General features: G+C 31.7%; 1 protein-coding gene across 2 annotated transcripts; it reads right to left on the bottom strand.

The window, feature by feature from the left end:
* Positions 1-1090: 1090 nt before the first annotated feature.
* Positions 1091-4053, bottom strand: LOC135121548 (uncharacterized). Of its 2 annotated transcripts, XM_064045850.1 has the most exons (10): positions 4010-4053; positions 3821-3879; positions 3594-3746; positions 2814-3534; positions 2668-2758; positions 2499-2611; positions 2186-2427; positions 1432-2135; positions 1225-1378; positions 1113-1155 (listed from the first exon to the last, which is right to left on the bottom strand). In XM_064045850.1, exons 1-9 carry the CDS (start codon positions 4014-4016, stop codon positions 1243-1245), a joined length of 2226 nt encoding a protein of 741 aa, XP_063901920.1. In that variant the 5' UTR covers positions 4017-4053; the 3' UTR covers positions 1113-1155; positions 1225-1242. The 2 variants fall into 2 exon arrangements, with proteins under 2 accessions (XP_063901919.1, XP_063901920.1); XM_064045849.1 differs by having other exon boundaries at positions 1091-1378.
* Positions 4054-17239: the final 13186 nt, after the last annotated feature.

Below are 17239 nucleotides of genomic sequence, written 5' to 3'. Positions count from 1 at the left end.
AGTACTAATAAGTAATTTTATATACAACAATACAATATTAATACAGTATATAATAGCTGATATCAATTGTTATAACAGGAGTGGTGACGTAGTTATTTAATAATCCTATTAATTGCATCTAAGTTATTGAAATTTTTTAAGCAATTTGACTTCTATTTAAGAAAAGTGTCCTAATAGAGGCTATTATAACAATATTACTCTCTCTTTAAACATGGCCTTTAAAGACATTTCTTTTGCGAGGAGACGATCTTTTTGAACCTTTCACTTGGATGTAGATTTAAGCCATTTAATTTTTGTTATTTATAACGACTATGGCATACCAATGTAATAAATAAAATATTATAAGAATTTAGCAGACATCAAAATTAGATGTACTGGTGGGAAGCCCCCCAGGTATCAATGTCCTAATTTTTAAAAGTTTATTAGAGTTTTCACCTAAAATATGACTGCAGCAATTATACGCAGTCTGATCTGGAAGTAATTTTTTCTTCTCTAGTTATTCACAACCTCTAACTTTTACTAATGTTGCCGAAGAGAGCTAATAAGCAAGTGATTTTGTTTTTTTATTGAAGATGTACGATAAGAGCCTTTTTTATTAAGTAACTTTTTTTAGTCTCCCTTTTCAAATTAACTGTTAAAACTTTAAAAAATCAAAAGTGCAACATTTATAACCTATTAAAAATATCTTCCTACTCTGCTAAAAAATATACTCAACCTTTTCTATTTAACCTAAAAGGTGTAATTACGTACAGGTCTACGCTATTCTTCTTTATTATTTGGTAAAGTTAAAATTTTGGCCTACTACAAGGAGGTCTGAAAATAATTGCGAACGAATTAAGCAACTACTACCTAAAGTAAACAATCAACAATTCTAAAGCTTTTTAAAAAATGTAGGTTAATGTTACGCAAACTTATACGTACAGTTATAAACTCCTATAAATTACATATGCTGCTCTAAATTATAAATAAGTCAGCTTTTATAATACAAATAAACCTGAAGCTCTACGCGTTTATACTGTAAGGTGTAATTAATAACATTTATTGTACTCATAAACTCAGTTAATTAAAAGTAAATTGAATACAACTGCAGAGAATTTTAAGCAGCGGACGGGGGACCACGTGCTCACCATTTTCAAGGCTGGTGCAAAACCAGTACTATATACACGTAAGGAAGTAGCGCTTTCATATAGCAATAAACACCTGAACATGCGCATGCACACGTACTATAGCGATTATTAACTATCAAATGGAGGCGAGTCGACAAGGATCCTCTACGACGCTGTCCGAAATTAAAGGGATTGTGGTCTGAAGTTGATTGCAAGAAAACGTTAATTCTCTTTTAGAGGCTTCTGATTCAGCGCCATGTAACTTTTTAATCCTAAATAAAAAAAAGAAATAAAAAATGTTAAACCGGATAGACATAAAGTAAACCTATTAGTATAATCCTTCAAAGAAATAACTCGCCGTTTACCATTTTTCTTTTCTAAGCTACCGTCACCGACGGATGTATTTACTTGTGTATCAGTTCCTCTCTCATTACACCTACCCTCCTGCAAAGTGTCGGTAATAGGCGGATGTAAGGAATGGTTCAACGTCACGTGGGGGGTGACGGTGGTGGTATCAGGTACGAGTTTCCTTAAACACTCATCGCCACCATCTTTTTCTTTTACGAGTGGAATGTTGGTCTTATCGCTAACAGGAGCAGATTGTGGGGGTACTGCATGCGTTTTCCCAAGGAAAGCTGGAGCGTCGAGTTTGTCGTTATATGTATTATTATAACTATTATTATTGGAATTATTATCAATATCATTATTACTGGAATTATTATTAATCTTATCTTCGTCATTATTAACAAGACCAACAGTTGTAATAGAAGCCATGTTTGTGCATCCCTTAGTGATACCTAAGTAACTATTTTTGTTAATCCCAGAGACCGCAGCATCAAAACTTCCCAGTACAAACTGCCGGCTGGCGCAGTTCTCCTGCAATTCTTTGAGATATTCGTATATCCAAAGCTTCTTTCCATAACGAATGAGTTGCTTTTCCTGCGAGAGTACTGCGACAGTCGACTGTGAAGAAAGCTCGCAAGAGGCCGCAAAACGCGTTTCTTTCAATAACTCTGGACTAACAAAGTCCTAAAAAATACATGACAAAAAAAAATTATTCGCACAAAACAAAAAGGCACCTTTTGTAGAATCTTCTGATCATCGCCTAAATTTAATAAAGCAGAATTTGAGACTGCAGAAAGTGAAGCCTTCCGTGGGGCTGTAAACGGGATTATGCAGGTGTCAAAATCGCATGAGCAATAAACGCTGTAAGCCGTATCGTAATAGTCATAGTCAAAATCTATCGTAATCTCCTCGCCTTTAGCAATAGGCTTTAAAGAAAATAAACCCACACACACCTCCCCTCTATCGCCATTCATTTCTTCATTCAAACATATAAAGTAAGAAATTTAAAATAAAAACCTATTAGAATTCTGCCTTAAAAAAAGCTACCTTTTTTATAAAACTCGCGGACCTCAGCATTGGGACGGCAACTCCGCCGAACGTACCTGGCCACGGACCCATACCTACTGGCATCTATGCAAAGACCTAGCATGGGCCTGTATCTATAGGGAAAAAAAACTTTTAAAGGCCAGTAACCTTAAAAAAAAATAATTCCCACAAAACAAAGGGACATCGGAATCTGCTGCGTTGGTACAAGGAAGAATCTTTTTTCCACTCAGCATCAAAATCAGTTATGAATCGCCATTCACCTGATGATTTTTTAATATTCAGTTGTCTGAAAAAAGTTAATATTTTGTTCATAACCAATAAATTCCGTAAGAAACTGATTTTTATCGACACTTTCAGCCTCCAAAACTAAAACTTTTTTAAAATTGTTCAACTGAGGCAAAGCACCTTTGACAACCGGTTCAAAAGGAGCGGCAGCTGCCAGGGATTTGTATAGTAAGGAGGTCCCGGCATACTTATAACCAACGTCTATAGGGGAATACTCAAGCCGACTGGAATGGTCCAAAAAGAAATCACTTTCGTCTGCAGCTTTTAAGTGAGCTCTAATAGCTTCACTTGTAAGACATACAGAAAGGGGAGTATAAAAACGGTTATAATAAGCGGATTCCGCAAACATAGCAGAGTAGATTTCTCGATAACTCTCGTTTAAAAACAATGAACTTTTCGGACTTAAGTACAAACAGGAGTCGAGAGAGGCATCAAGATTATGAGATTTTTTTAATCGTTCACGCCTTTTATGCTCTATGCTTTTATTCCTAACGGATGAGCTAAACTCTTTATGCTTTTTTTTACTTTGCAAGGGACACTCATCATCTAAAAGAATTTCTTTATCCTTATTAAAAGTTGTAAGCCGCTTTTTATATCTACTAAAGTTAGAAGGATAATGACTACTATCAAGCCTTAATAATTTTTTTTCTTGCAGTTCAGAAGAATGCAACTCTTTTACTTTTAAACTTTGGATTCTTTTAGCCCTTTCCACATCGAGAGTTCGATTGCTGCATTTATCGCAATAATAAAACTAATAATATAATAAATAACTTAAGCCGAAAAATAAATTTCTGCAAAGTTAAGTGGCACCTTCGGGGTATTGAGGGGATCAATGCCGACGCAGACAAGATGTTGCCAAACATTACAACTATCACAACAAATCATGTGACCGTCATCGTGATCATAACCGCAAATGCAACGGGTTATGCCCGCATCCTCCTCAGAACCTTGCACTGTTTTCGGCTGTTTATTAAAAATGAATCAAATTTAAAAAGTAATTTCCAAATCTTCTAAAAATATGCAAAGTTGGCAACAACCTTCTTTTTGAATTTTGATCTAGAGCTCAAGCGACGAGAACTAGCTTTTTTACGTACACCTATTGTGCCAGAAAGAGATATTATTGTTTGACAAATGTTCAAAAGTAAACCCGACATCATTAAAGTTGGCAAAAAAAAAAAGGGTTTACACTTTTAAACTAAAAGTAATTTTAGTTTCAAATAAATTACCATTCATTCCTGAAGTGTATGAGGATAAAAACTTGGATGTTGGAAAAGATACTATGCTAGAAAAATAATCCATAATTCAAGTATCGTAAATCGTATTCGTACAAGCTTTCAAATAATTAAGGCCAAATTGTCATTGTACGCTATAAAAAACCGATTGAAGAACACTTGAAAAACAAGTAAAAATCACTTTTTAAAAAATAATTGAAACCCCGACGGGCGTAACCAAGCAGTAAAAAAGGAAAAAAGCCTCCAGCTTAAGGATGGAGGGCGGTGAATAAATAAGAAGGGGCCGAGCCGTGTACAAACATCCTAAAAAGGATGTTTGAGACTCGATTCGATATAAGGGAAAAGTATAACCAATTAAAGGTCACAACACTACTTTGTAAGGCTGAATTAGAAAAAATAATCCAATAATTACTAAATAAATATTTTTTCTTTATGATTATTGGCTGTCAAAGGCATTTTGTTTTTTAAGACATGTGATTGTTAGCCAGTCTAATTTATTAATCTTGCTAAGAACATAGTACACCGTACGTTGCTTGCTCGCAAAATTTCTGATAGCTGATGTAAACGTGGTGTAGTTTATAAATACATTAGTTGGATTTTTGAGCTTATTAAAATTATTAGATTCAAGGTTATGTATCGTACTTTACTATTTTCAGTCATTCTCCCTAATAATAGTTTAACTCATTTTATTTTTATCGTAATTTCTTTCCTGTTTTCTAATGCGTATTTTTTGTTATATAATTAGATATCTTTTAACATATTATTTTTATTATTATATGAAGTATATAATTATTTGTAAGTATAAGTTGTGAGATAACTTATAAAAAAAAATTTATGCTATCAGTCTTCTAATTTCGTAACTAACTTATTACCGTCGCTCTGCAGTAGTTAGCAAAGCATAACTGATTAGGGAGCTTAGAGTCTAAACCAATAATGAATTTATTGTGTATATAACGAAATTGTTAAAAAATTAAAATTTCGTGAAAGTATTTTGTTAAAGCTTCAATAATTTACTTACCTTCTGATTTAGCTAAATGTTCACACCCTTATTCTATTTAATTTTAAAATAGCGTAGCTAAGAATTTTTTTTTTAAAAAAAAACAAATAAAAAAGACGCTAGCGTTAACTGCAGTCTGTTGTTTGAATACCTAACTTCAGGTTTTATAAAACTACAGTTGTTTAGCCTTTAACTCTACTGAAAATGTTTTTTTTAAGTAAAGCCGCTATTTTGGCATAAAAAGATACAATAGCAGTAACTTGGTTAAATGTAGTAATTACGATATTATTACCTTTAAAAACAATGAATATTAGCTTAGCACCTGAAACCAAGGCAAAATATAAACCTACTTTAAACATATTATTTCAAGTTTAGTGCATAAACAATTTATTAAAAATTTTTTTTAAGGCAGTTGTTAATTCTTTTCTTAGTTATAACATCGTATAATAAGTATTTTTCAACACCAAGAGATTATATATACTGTTTACCAAACTATTTCGTATATTACCACACACAAACCTAAATTAACAAGAGAGAGAGGATAGGGAACTGTAAAAACCTTAGTCGTCCGTGTGACTTCTATATATTTTTTAATTCTCAACCCCCACTCCCCTGTATGCGGTAAATTCAAAATTATGATTTTTTTTTTTAAAAATAGTATAAAATTAACGATAACTGTCTGTATGATATTAGCTTTTCATCAGAATTTTTATTAAATTAGAGAAATATTTATTTATGAAGTATGATAACATAAAATGACCTGATCAAATTTGATTTAAGCAACTATTTAATCTATGTAATATAAAATATATACTATATATTTAAATAGTAACTATAAAAACTTCCTTCCCTACCAGTTTATTTTTTGTGGACCTGCTATATACACTTATAAATACTATGCTTGAATATTAAAAAAAAAATAACAGAGAGTTTATCCATAAGTTCTGAAAAATAATAACATCGTACATAGCAAATACTTAATATTAAATGTAACTATATAAGGCTAGAGTAAATTAGAAATAATAAAAAAAGATAAGAGTTTTAAGATAAACATTTATACAAATTTAAGCAACTTAATATAAACTTATTAATTTTCTGTCTTTTGAAAGAATTTACAATATAGCACACATTATCTCTAATAATGTAACTTACAAACGATTATTTAATGTCTTACTTTCAGTCGTTGAAAAGATAGAATATATTTTTTAACATAAAAATCTTGCGTTAATGTAATATACCACAAATGTTGAAAACAATGTATCTTGAAAGTTAAGGCGGTAAGTTTTTTATCCGCCATTGCCAAGGGTACAACCTTTTTTTTTAATAATTAATAACTTTTGCAAACGCTTTTATCTTCAGTCGGTAACTGCTTATTGTAATAGTCCGCATTCAGGTGTCTTCAGCTATTAAGCATTATTTCACGCAACAAGTTACACTTAAACAAGATATGTCTACGACCCGTCATGGCTTGTACTCGAGCATAATTCTTACAGTGGGAGTGCACTGCAAGCATGGCGAAACAAGTAATCTGATAGACGCGCCGTATATCCGCACACAATGACTTGGTTAGATTTATCTTTCGTGTGCTATCATTGCCGCTTATAGACGTGTCCTGACACAGTCGATTACCACCGGACGCAGGAACTTTCGTGGCCTAAGAAATACGATAGCTTTATACACGCGGTACGGGGAGGTATTTATATATAAGGGTATATGTATTACCACGGTCAGCTTTAAATCGCTAAATCTATGAAGTTCCTTCTACGTCTAGTGGGGTTGTGACACGAACGTCCGCCAGTTGAGAAATACCTGGCTGGGACCCGCGCCAATTAACCTGAATGTGGTGGAAAACTGGTATAACCTTTGGTAAGAGAAGGCCCTGACTAGCAAAGATATTTTGAAGATAATCATATAAATAATCAATCCTTAAAAGCAATCCGCGCCTGATAGCACCGAGCATGCAAAGATGTCAAAAAAACTATTCAGTAAAGAAACTAATTACTAAGTGACTACTTTCATCATTATCTCATGCACCACTATAAACCTTCCTGCAAAAATTTAAAAAAAACTTAGACGCGTTCATAAATACGAAAGAGCTTTATAATTCGGCATACCATGTTATACATCTAAGATTCCTTTTAGAAAGAAAATATTAATTATAAGAAGATGAGCCTCTTTCTCTACGGGTAATACCTTACTTACATTTTTGCAGCTAATAATATTGCTTGAAAGTAAATATTAGCTAGCAAAAAAAATTTTTTTGTAATTACTGCCACGCTCTAGTATATTTATTTCGGTTTACTTAGTGAACGATAGTAAAATGTTAGTTCGTTTTAAGTTTCATTGTTGACACTAAAAGTTATTTTGTTCACTTTATTCAATATTAAACCGTATTATAAATAAAATATATATAAATCAGCATTAAGCTAAAGATTTAATCTTTCTTTTGTTAATTTTAGACAAGTACTTTCTGAACTTAAACTTTTAAATAAAAGGCAGGTTAGCACTGTGTAGTAATTGCGTTATCCGCTCTTTAAACTATTATCTTTAAACTAAAATCTCAAAAGTTTAGAGGGCGTAAATAAACTACAGATTCAATCTAGATATTAATTTGTTAAAAAAAAAAAAGAGCAAAGTACCGAAATTACAAAAGTCCTACTACAGGCCTTACAGATTATACATTGATTGTGCAGTTATATAATTTATAATAATATATCCCCATTCGGCTACGTTTTTGTAGCTATAATATAAACTCAGCTTATATATTTAAAAGATGAAAGTAAAAAATAATTAATGGCAACATGTGCAGCGTACTCTACCCAGTTACTGCTAGTGAGACTCGATAAAATCCTTACTACAACCTCGTTTTTTTATTAAAACTTCTAAGCTCCAGGGTTATAGCCAACAAATAATAAAACAATTAAAAACAAAAGCTTGAATGTATTGTTTTTACAAACTAAAGTTTTAGTAGCTTCCATTTTGTTATTTTTGAAAACAAAAATACGCTCCTTTTTCGACGTTGCACTTCTTCATAAAAGCAGACCTTTTAAGTCTTGGAAGTACAACAGTCATTTTTTCTGGAAATTCTCCCCCTAATGCTCTGTACTAAGTGATATTCGTTTTGATATATATGTGGACTTTCTAAAAAAATATACTTATTTAATGGTTTATGAGAATAATTTTATATAGTGGTTCTTATTATACGGTGCTAGAGAAAAAGTAAAAGACTTGCTCAAAGTTAGATAGTTAAAGCTTTTCATGACTTAAGCTCTCGTAGAGGAAGAGCATATAGAAACCATGCAGTTAAATAAACTTTATTTTAGTTGCGAGGCAAAGTAATAATTTTAAAGCCTAACATATAAGGTCAAGAATAGCACGAAAACTTTACATGAATCAGTGAATGTTTGTAGATTAATCTAAACTTTTAATCAGCAATCAAACTGAAGTCAACTCTAAGGTGCAAGTTGTGATAATGAACAAAACCTAAGCTAATAATGAAATTTATAGACAACTAAAGTAAAAAGTCTATTTTATTTTACTACGATGACCCAGTTTCACTCTAAAGCCGATAAAGCTTTCGTTATGTTCCGACAAAGTAATTATTTTTTTTATAGATCTCTATTAAAGTGCTCTTTATAACACATTTTTTAAGCCAATGCTTTCAACTCGAAAAATAGAAGGATATCTCCCTTTAGATTCGTTAAGCTACTCGTGCAACATAAGAGTTACCTAAGGATTGCGATCTATAGCTCTATTATCATGCTTTTCATTATTATGGAATCCTTCCTAAAAAAACTGACAATCTCCTCTGCCCTAAATTTATCTTTAACACTATTATATACTTTTTTTTAACTAATTTATTGCTAGCTATACACTCAATATCGCACAAAAGGGCATAATTTAAGTATCTATAGTTTCACCAAGTTTTTTCCTTATATACACGAGCTTTCAGAAACAAATTTCGTTCTAGTAAAAATGAGAACAAAGTCAATGTTTATAGAAACTGAATAAAAAAAAAAACAAATAAGAGGTTCCTCTAAGCTATGAAAGGTTAACAGGCATAGTGTTACTATAAAATAATTTAAAATAACCTGTTTAGTTGGTATTAAAATTTGTAAGGCCTAACTTATCTACTTGTGGAAGTATTAAAAGCTTACCTCAAACATTGATGTTTCGCTTTCTTTTTGTAAAAATTCTGAATTTATTATGGTAATACTGCACGAATATATAATATAATTTTCTTTAACCTTTCTCAGATAGTGTGTTTAGGCACTGCGGACAGCATAAGAGCCCTTTACTATAGCCTTGCTCCAGAGTTGCCTGCAGGCAATTTACATGGACAGCTTTATTGAAAACCCCTGCATTACAACAGAATAAGCAGTTTTCTTTATTTTGAATTTACCAGCTGCGCACTCGCTGCAAAGCAAAAGAGCCCCGTATTCTTGGTTTTTACAAATAATACAACTTTTGGTATCATGGAAATCTCCCTCCTAAAAGTTGGCGGTGGTTACATAACCGCAAAATTCGTGAATTCACAGTGATAATAAAAACTCTCCTCTGAGTCGAACAGACTTAAGGATCGACGGTTCTCTGCTTTTTCGAAATAGTTATTGGAAGACCTCCCCGCCAGAATACTACATTATAACATCAAGTAATGTATCTATAACTCCAGCAGGTACATACCGTTTGTTAAGCTTAGTCGTTAAACTTTTTCTTAATAAAAAACCAATGCAATTATTACAAAAATTTAGTCTGTAAGATATTGGGACTAAATACCTAAAAGTCTTTTCGTTATTTAAGTTTATCGAAACTTTTCTAATAATCTTTAAATAATGCACTTCCCGCTCTTTGTACCCCCTCAGTTGGTCTTGCAGCGTCTGAATTTTATAGGTTTGCTGTGCAAAAGTTTACAGCGAGTGGCGAAAGGCTACAGTAATGAACAGTGCTATAGATATACATGGATCACCATGTTTTGCAGTTGAAGAAATTTTTCTCTTTCAGCTCTAAAACATTCCATTGCTCTATCGACTTGTATTTTAAACTCTGCAATTGGCTCGCTTACTTTTGCATGCAATCAATATTAGTGGGCTCGCCTTCGTAGTTATAGTGGATGTGCTACCCTGACTTACAAGGGCATCCAGGTTGGGTGCGCAGTCTAGCTTATTCTTAAGCGTTTCAGCAAGTTTTTCTGACTTGTGGTTACTACTATCAACCTATATAAGTATGTTTAGGGCCCCTTTCTTCAATAGAGCGCCCTCGTGGTATTACTTTTTCTAAAAAATGAAGCAGTAAAGAGTGCAAATCTTTTATGGTCCCTTTCATCTTAGCTAATTCAGTGAGCTCAACGCTGAAAATTTTTTGAAATAATCCTAAATAATTAAAATAAAACGCCGGTAATGTACCCCGCGTCTATAGCTTTAGCGCAGCGAGGGAATTGTGTTTTTTTTTGAGACTGAGATAACAGTTTATGCTGTTGATTTTGACTGAACCCTATAAAAATATAAAAAAATTTTTACTAACCAAAAAGGTAGGAAAGCGCTTTTAGACCAACCCCACTATATCACTGTATATATCAACAATATTCAGAACTTACCGAGCCCTGGATCTGTTTGTAACGATGCACTCATTTCCTCTTGGCTTTGACTAGAGCAAACTCTTTCTCCATTGTTATTATTAAAACTTGTAACGAAGTTAGTTTTCTTAATTCGCTATTACTTTTGTGAAAAACGATCATTCCTGTGGTCCCAAGATGAGTTAAATTTTTTTACCAGCTTGGGCTCTTCAACATACGCCTCTCTGAAAATAAAGGAAGAGTGCTATTAGTAATTTGTAAGAAGTCACAGCACCCGGCTACAATATACTTTTTAAAAAAAATATTTAATTTTACTTTTTCTCCATAATATTAACTTTCATAAGTTAAATTTTTTTTTATAAGGCGAATGCTTATTAAATCTATACAAGAATTGTAAGCCACTTGAATCATGTAAAAGCGTCTATGCGTATTAAAATTATCTTTGTTATTATAAAAAAAAAAAAAAGAAGTCACTAGCTCTATTAATACGTATGATGGTTGTGCCCTCAAATTATATATTCGTCTTTATAGATAAAAGGATCCATTACTTTATTAGTATCTATATTAGTAAGAGAACCTCTGTAAACCAGAGAAGTTCGGTATTTGAAAATCTACTCGTACATCCTGCGATAAACTGTCTAAATAATTAAGTAACGCTGCTTATATGTCTATGTTAAGCAATATTTAATCCTACCGTAACCTGTCCTTCCTTTGACTTGTGAATTTACCAGACGACCTCCCAGCATGTTAAAATTTGCTATTTAAGTTCTTTTTATCTTTCGTGAGTATATTATACATACTTAATTTAAACAAATATTTGGCGCTACATGTAGGGTCCCCATAAAAAGAGAGATCTTAAATTTTAATGAACTAAATATTAGTACGATTTTGTCCGCATTATAGACAATTTTCCTAGTAATAATCGGGTTTAATATTCTTTAATCGATACAAAAGCATCAATGTGCTACACAAAATCCTATTTTCGCAGTAAAGCGAAACGGTTCAATGGAAAAACTAACTAAATGCTTCGTGATAAGTTAACCTATTTACCTCAAAATTTTTTTTAAAATTCGAAAAGTTTATACTCTTTACTACAAATTACATAATTTTATAATGATAAGTCAACAGTTTTAGTTATAGAAAGAAAGTTCTATATGATAGATATACTTTTCGGGTCTCCAAATCATATTCTATGCAATATATATGCTGCACTTTTGAGCATGCACGGTAATCGATAAAAAATAAATTTAGGGGGCCACCTTTTAGCTATATGTATGCACTTCATCTAAATACTGACTGAATAGCGCAATAAAAATTATTTAGTTAGGATTGGATGTTTAGAATAATTTGACGAGACCATGATACCATTAACACAGGTCAAACACAGTAGTGCATGCTAAAAATTAAAACAAAATCTCGACGCGCAGCTGAGAATTATATACATTACTGAAACGGCTTAAAAATTAATTAATATAAAATTTTTGTAAAATGAATGAGACAAATTTAACTTTTTTTAAAACTATTACGTTTTGTACACATTAAATAACTATAGTAAATATACGGAAGGCTGATAGCCCAGCCGATTATAAAGTCCAATGAAGATAAAAAACGCAAAATGTTGTGACCGAGTAACAAATCGTAAAGAGTAATTAATATTAGATAAGGGAACTACCGTTAAGCTGGGTAGCAAAGAGCGTAGAACCAGATCGTAGGAAAAAGGAAACTAAACGAGGACACTAAGGATATTAAAAAATTCGTAGAAGCTGAATTAAGAAGATCGCAGATCAAAAATCGAGAACAACAGAATTAAAACACGTAAGGATAGCACTTTATTTTGAAGATACAGCAAACTTCGTTCCATTCAATATGAGGACGTTAAATTTATATACTTAAAGAGAAAATGATTTATTGCTTCTCTTAACTAAATACAAAAAATTGTTAATAATTGCGCTTGTCAGCGTCAACTATATTAAGAAACAAAAATCCTCAAATTATAATTTTAAGTTAAACAAATTAATCTAATAAGGTACAGAGGGTTTTAATGTAATGCTGTTGCCATAAAAAGGTGACTGGCGCCTTCATAAGTAAACAAAATGCGACCTACCTTATATTTGTAACCAATAAACAATAAAATTTTAAAAAATTCTTTTTCAAGTTATAGCCCTTGTGTTATAATAACCTTTATTAACTTTACAACTATGCTACTACAACATTGGAGTTGTGTTGAAAAGAAATAAATAAGAATTTAGTTATTAGTATGAATGTATCTCTTGATTATGAAATTGACCAACGGTGAGTACCCATAATCACAAAAATTATTCAGTGACTTTAATTTTTTGGATATAAAAACTAAATATTTTCTTTGGTTATAGATGAAACTACTATAAGCTAATTAATCTACATTTCTTTATTTTTCTACTATGGGTGGAATAGAACATATAAACACAACCTATATACTAAAAAAAAAACTTGAGTTATGCTATTTCTGTTATTGTAAGTCATATCACCTTAATGAATCTCTAGGCTAGAAACTTTCGAAAGAGTAAAAATTAACAAAATTTACATAATACTTCCTTGTAACTAGGGAAGCTGAGTTTACACCTGCTTAATCACCTTTTAAAATGTGTAAAATAAGTTAGTTACTTCAAAAAGATATCAGCACATAATATTAACTTATTATTAGCTCTAAAAAACAGACCTGAATAATTAACTTACATTACTAGAACATATATATTAAATAATGGCTTAAATAGATAATTTTGAGAATTTTATATAAGGTTTTTTTAATAATAAGAGGATAAATTATCTACTATAATAAGATATTTAAGCGATTTGAACTGCCTTCAGCACTGCTGGTATGATATTACACAAAATAAACAATCTGAACCATTTAAAGTAGTTCCCTTATGTCTTGGATCACTAAAAGCTTTAAGATATAATTGAGATTACAGACTTGTCCCAAAAAGGATTTTAAAAGTGTATAATATGAAAAGAAAACCTTTATACGTCATTTAATAAGAATTGCAGGAGCATAATAGCCTTTTTTAGAGGACTCACAGCCTGGACACAAACATTATAGTTTTAAAAAATAGTATGCAAGCTATAAACTGACTAAGCTAATTTTAACCTATTAGGTGTCCCATTTTGAAATAAACGGTAGACCATTTTAGTGGCAGAGTTGGAAGTACCATAGCAAATTTGGTTAAAAATAGATATATAAAAAAAAGGGGGTACTTGACCTCTCTACATAACATCTATTAAAAATATGGATGGAGTAACTCCCACTATTATATAATATCTACAAAAAAGTTGACTAGTGCTTTTGTCTTCCTACTTATTCCGCTTAATATAACACTATGCTTGACCCTTTGTTAGTGTGCTGGAAGATAAAGGCGCCATTTTTTGATGGGTATTTCGCAAGCTTTTCTCAATACCACTATTAGGGAAACAGGGATCTTTTTTACTTTATAGTTATAACGCACCCTACGTTATCAAGGACGGCGACTAACAGTAGGGAAGGAAGGAACCAAGACTGCTGTATAATGAAGGATTAAATTTAAAAGTTTAGATAAAAAGTAGAAAAGCGAATAAGCGACAATATAAGGCGCACCAGTTGATTACAATATAATTGAAAAATTTTTTATTAGTGGGAAGTAGTTAAAATGATCATCTAAGGTTCTGTTTTTTCTGCCTTTGACCTTCCTAATATTCGTGTAAGTGTAAAAAGTAAATTCGACATATCTTATTACGTAATAATAAAGCAACTAAGCGTCTCAAATTATAAATAATTTTACAAATATTGAAGTGGCACTATATTTTTACCCCAATAATTCTTAATTGCAAGCATGTATATTCTTGCTTATTATTAGTAAGAATATTAGATTTTTTAGCAAGGAAAGGGCTTTATATAAAACTTATAGCTAACTGTACGTTTGGACTCTGCCAAAATTCCCGAAGCTTGTTAACAGTACAAAAATATGCACAATAAGAATCTGAATTTAAGATTGCCATTTAGTAAAGAAAAACCTACCTCAGGACTTTGTCTTGAATTGACCGAACGTATCTCCCTACTGTAAAAATATCCCTCTCGAAGAAATTTTTAACCCTTCTTCGTCAAATAAACTTTATGGCCTACGTTACACTCGTAGGCTTGACGCTCCCGTCGTTTCTAAGTTGCATAAAATAAACCTTTACTCGCGCCTAAAAGAGACGAATGACGAATTACTATTTTTTCGATATTCGTTAAGAGACACGGATATAATACTTGAACAACTGTTTACGGTTCATAGTATTTTCATGGGGTTCGGTTCATTCAACAACTGTATCCATTTAACAAAAAATTGGTCTACTACGGAATAATTGATACTCGATAACTTTTAAGATCATTCACCCTGTAAGTTCTACCGTTGTATTCGGAAGAGAATGACCCCTAAAGATTTCAAAATTGCATTAGTTAAACTTAAGTTTAAGTCATTAAGAATCCTCTTAATCCTAATAGGCTTAAGTTTTAGTTTAATAGGTTTATTCCGGGTCCCCTTAAACGGTCTCAGCAATCCAATATCCAGCCAAAGAATTGGAAAAAGAAATTTTTGATAAGGAGCCAAGGCACTCATTATACACTTTATTTATAATTTGTAAGCCTTTTTGGGAAATTTCTTGAATTTTAATTGTAGTATGTAACTACATCAAGTTAACTTGTGTTCGTGTATCTTCTCCTCTTTTCGCACAAACCTTAAGAACTTACATATTTCAAATTACCTAAAAATACTAGTACACCCCTTAATAAAATTTAGCTTTGTTTATTTTATTATCAGAATCTCGACTTTTGTATTTCTAAAGCAAATTCTTTTCGGAACATTCTTAGCATTTTTTTTTTTGGTCGTCGAGTTTATATCGGGTGTTTAGATATTTTAATAAAACTGGAGAGGGAAAATCAGGCGGAATGTCCATACTCCAGCTTATACTTGCCTATTTCTATAGGACTCATGTGACAGCACCACTCAATTTATGTCTGTTGTAAGAGAGCAAATCATAAAACGAAAAGGTTTTCCATTCAAAATTTGTTTTAAATATTTAATTTTTTAGTTCTGGTCTTCGGACATTTATATCTGTTTCCTCACTCGGGCTTCAGCCCTCGTTGGTGTCAGTACTTTTCGGGAATGGTTATACAGCTAAACCCTGCTAAGAGCGCGTTCACTGATCCTTACTTTGGACGCGATTTTTATAGCCCTTTAATTTTTAAATAAATATATTTAAACTAAAGATTAGGTGCTTAAAAAAGGACCTTAGCTTTAAATATAACCAATCATAGGTGTAATTTTAAATAATCGTAACTTATTGTTAACTAACAAACAATGGAATCTTCTCTGGCTATTACTTCAATGAATATTAAAAACAGCTTACTAAAGACCTTTTCAGTTTTAAACTTTATTACACTGAAACTTTTACTTTTAAAAGTGTATTAAAGCAATTAATAAAAAGGCTAACGACTTTGAAGTTCTTTTTCGAGTTTTTATTACAACTTTTTATAAAAACTTTGTTTGATTGTTAGTTTACTGTTAAGTTTATTACGGTTAAGTATAGACGATAAAAAGAGAAAAAGCGAAACCGGGTTCTAAGTTTCTCATGAAATGCGCCAAAAATTTGTATCCTCATACTCCTTTAAAAACATAATATCTATAATCACCGAAAAACTTAGTTTCAGAGTTAACATACTCAAGAGTATAAAAATATAATACATTCTAAAGTCAATATTAGTTTGAGAATGCCGTAGATTACGACCAAAACATTTGTGTTTCCTACTAAACACCAAAGTAGCAGGGATTACTAGACCTTGTATCGGTTTCAGCGTCTATTACACTCTTTCAGACGGTTTTAGCCCAGATTTAGTAGTAAAACTAATACGGCTATAGCCATAACTTGCTCAATTTTTAAACCTACATTTTACTTCTACACAATTTAATTCCTTTTTCTTCTAAGGTTTGCCACTCCTTATTACCTAAGCTTATCCTTCTGATAGAAGTTTATGAACTTATTTATAACATGAACCTAACGAGTGCCACGATAACGATGTTTTTCCAATATTTTATACAAGACGCAAGTTTATAAATTAGTACCTTTTTACCTTAAAAAAACTCTGCAAATTTTTTATAAAGCGATAATAATTTTAAATGGTTAAAGTTTTACATAGCGCAGCTTATTTATGTCTACTTTAAATAGTAATAGATAATAAAGTCTGCCCTGCTTTATGTATTTTTTTATAAATTAAGCAGACAAAACATTTACCTTAAACTCCCCGACAAAGTATGCTCTAAGTTTTCCCATTTTAGTTTTTTTTTTGACCTCCGCTTCATAGTGCAAATTTCCTACTTCACTCCATACGATACCTTTTTCAGTACTTGTAAGACCTTTTCTTTTATTACACTTCCAATACACACTAACTCCTAAAGTATTTATTTATCGTAATCACTTCTTCTCCTTAAGGTGAGTTTATTATTTCAACCCATCATAACTGTTAATTGACTTTTTGCATTGAGTAAAAATGTAGGAAATTCTTAAATAAAGCACACCTATAAAACACCTGAACCCACTCGGGTGCAGTTTTTAACAATAGTACCTTGACAACCTAAAATTAAAAATGAGTATTCGACCATCA

This window comes from Zophobas morio, unplaced genomic scaffold, assembly GCF_036711695.1.
Source record: "Zophobas morio isolate AGI-343-1 ecotype UQ-CSIRO unplaced genomic scaffold, CSIRO_AGI_Zmor_V1 ptg000610l, whole genome shotgun sequence".
NCBI classification, from domain to species: Eukaryota; Metazoa; Arthropoda; class Insecta; order Coleoptera; family Tenebrionidae; genus Zophobas; species Zophobas morio.
Note: the sequence above shows the minus strand (reverse complement) of the source record. Positions and strands in the feature narration are given on the sequence as shown.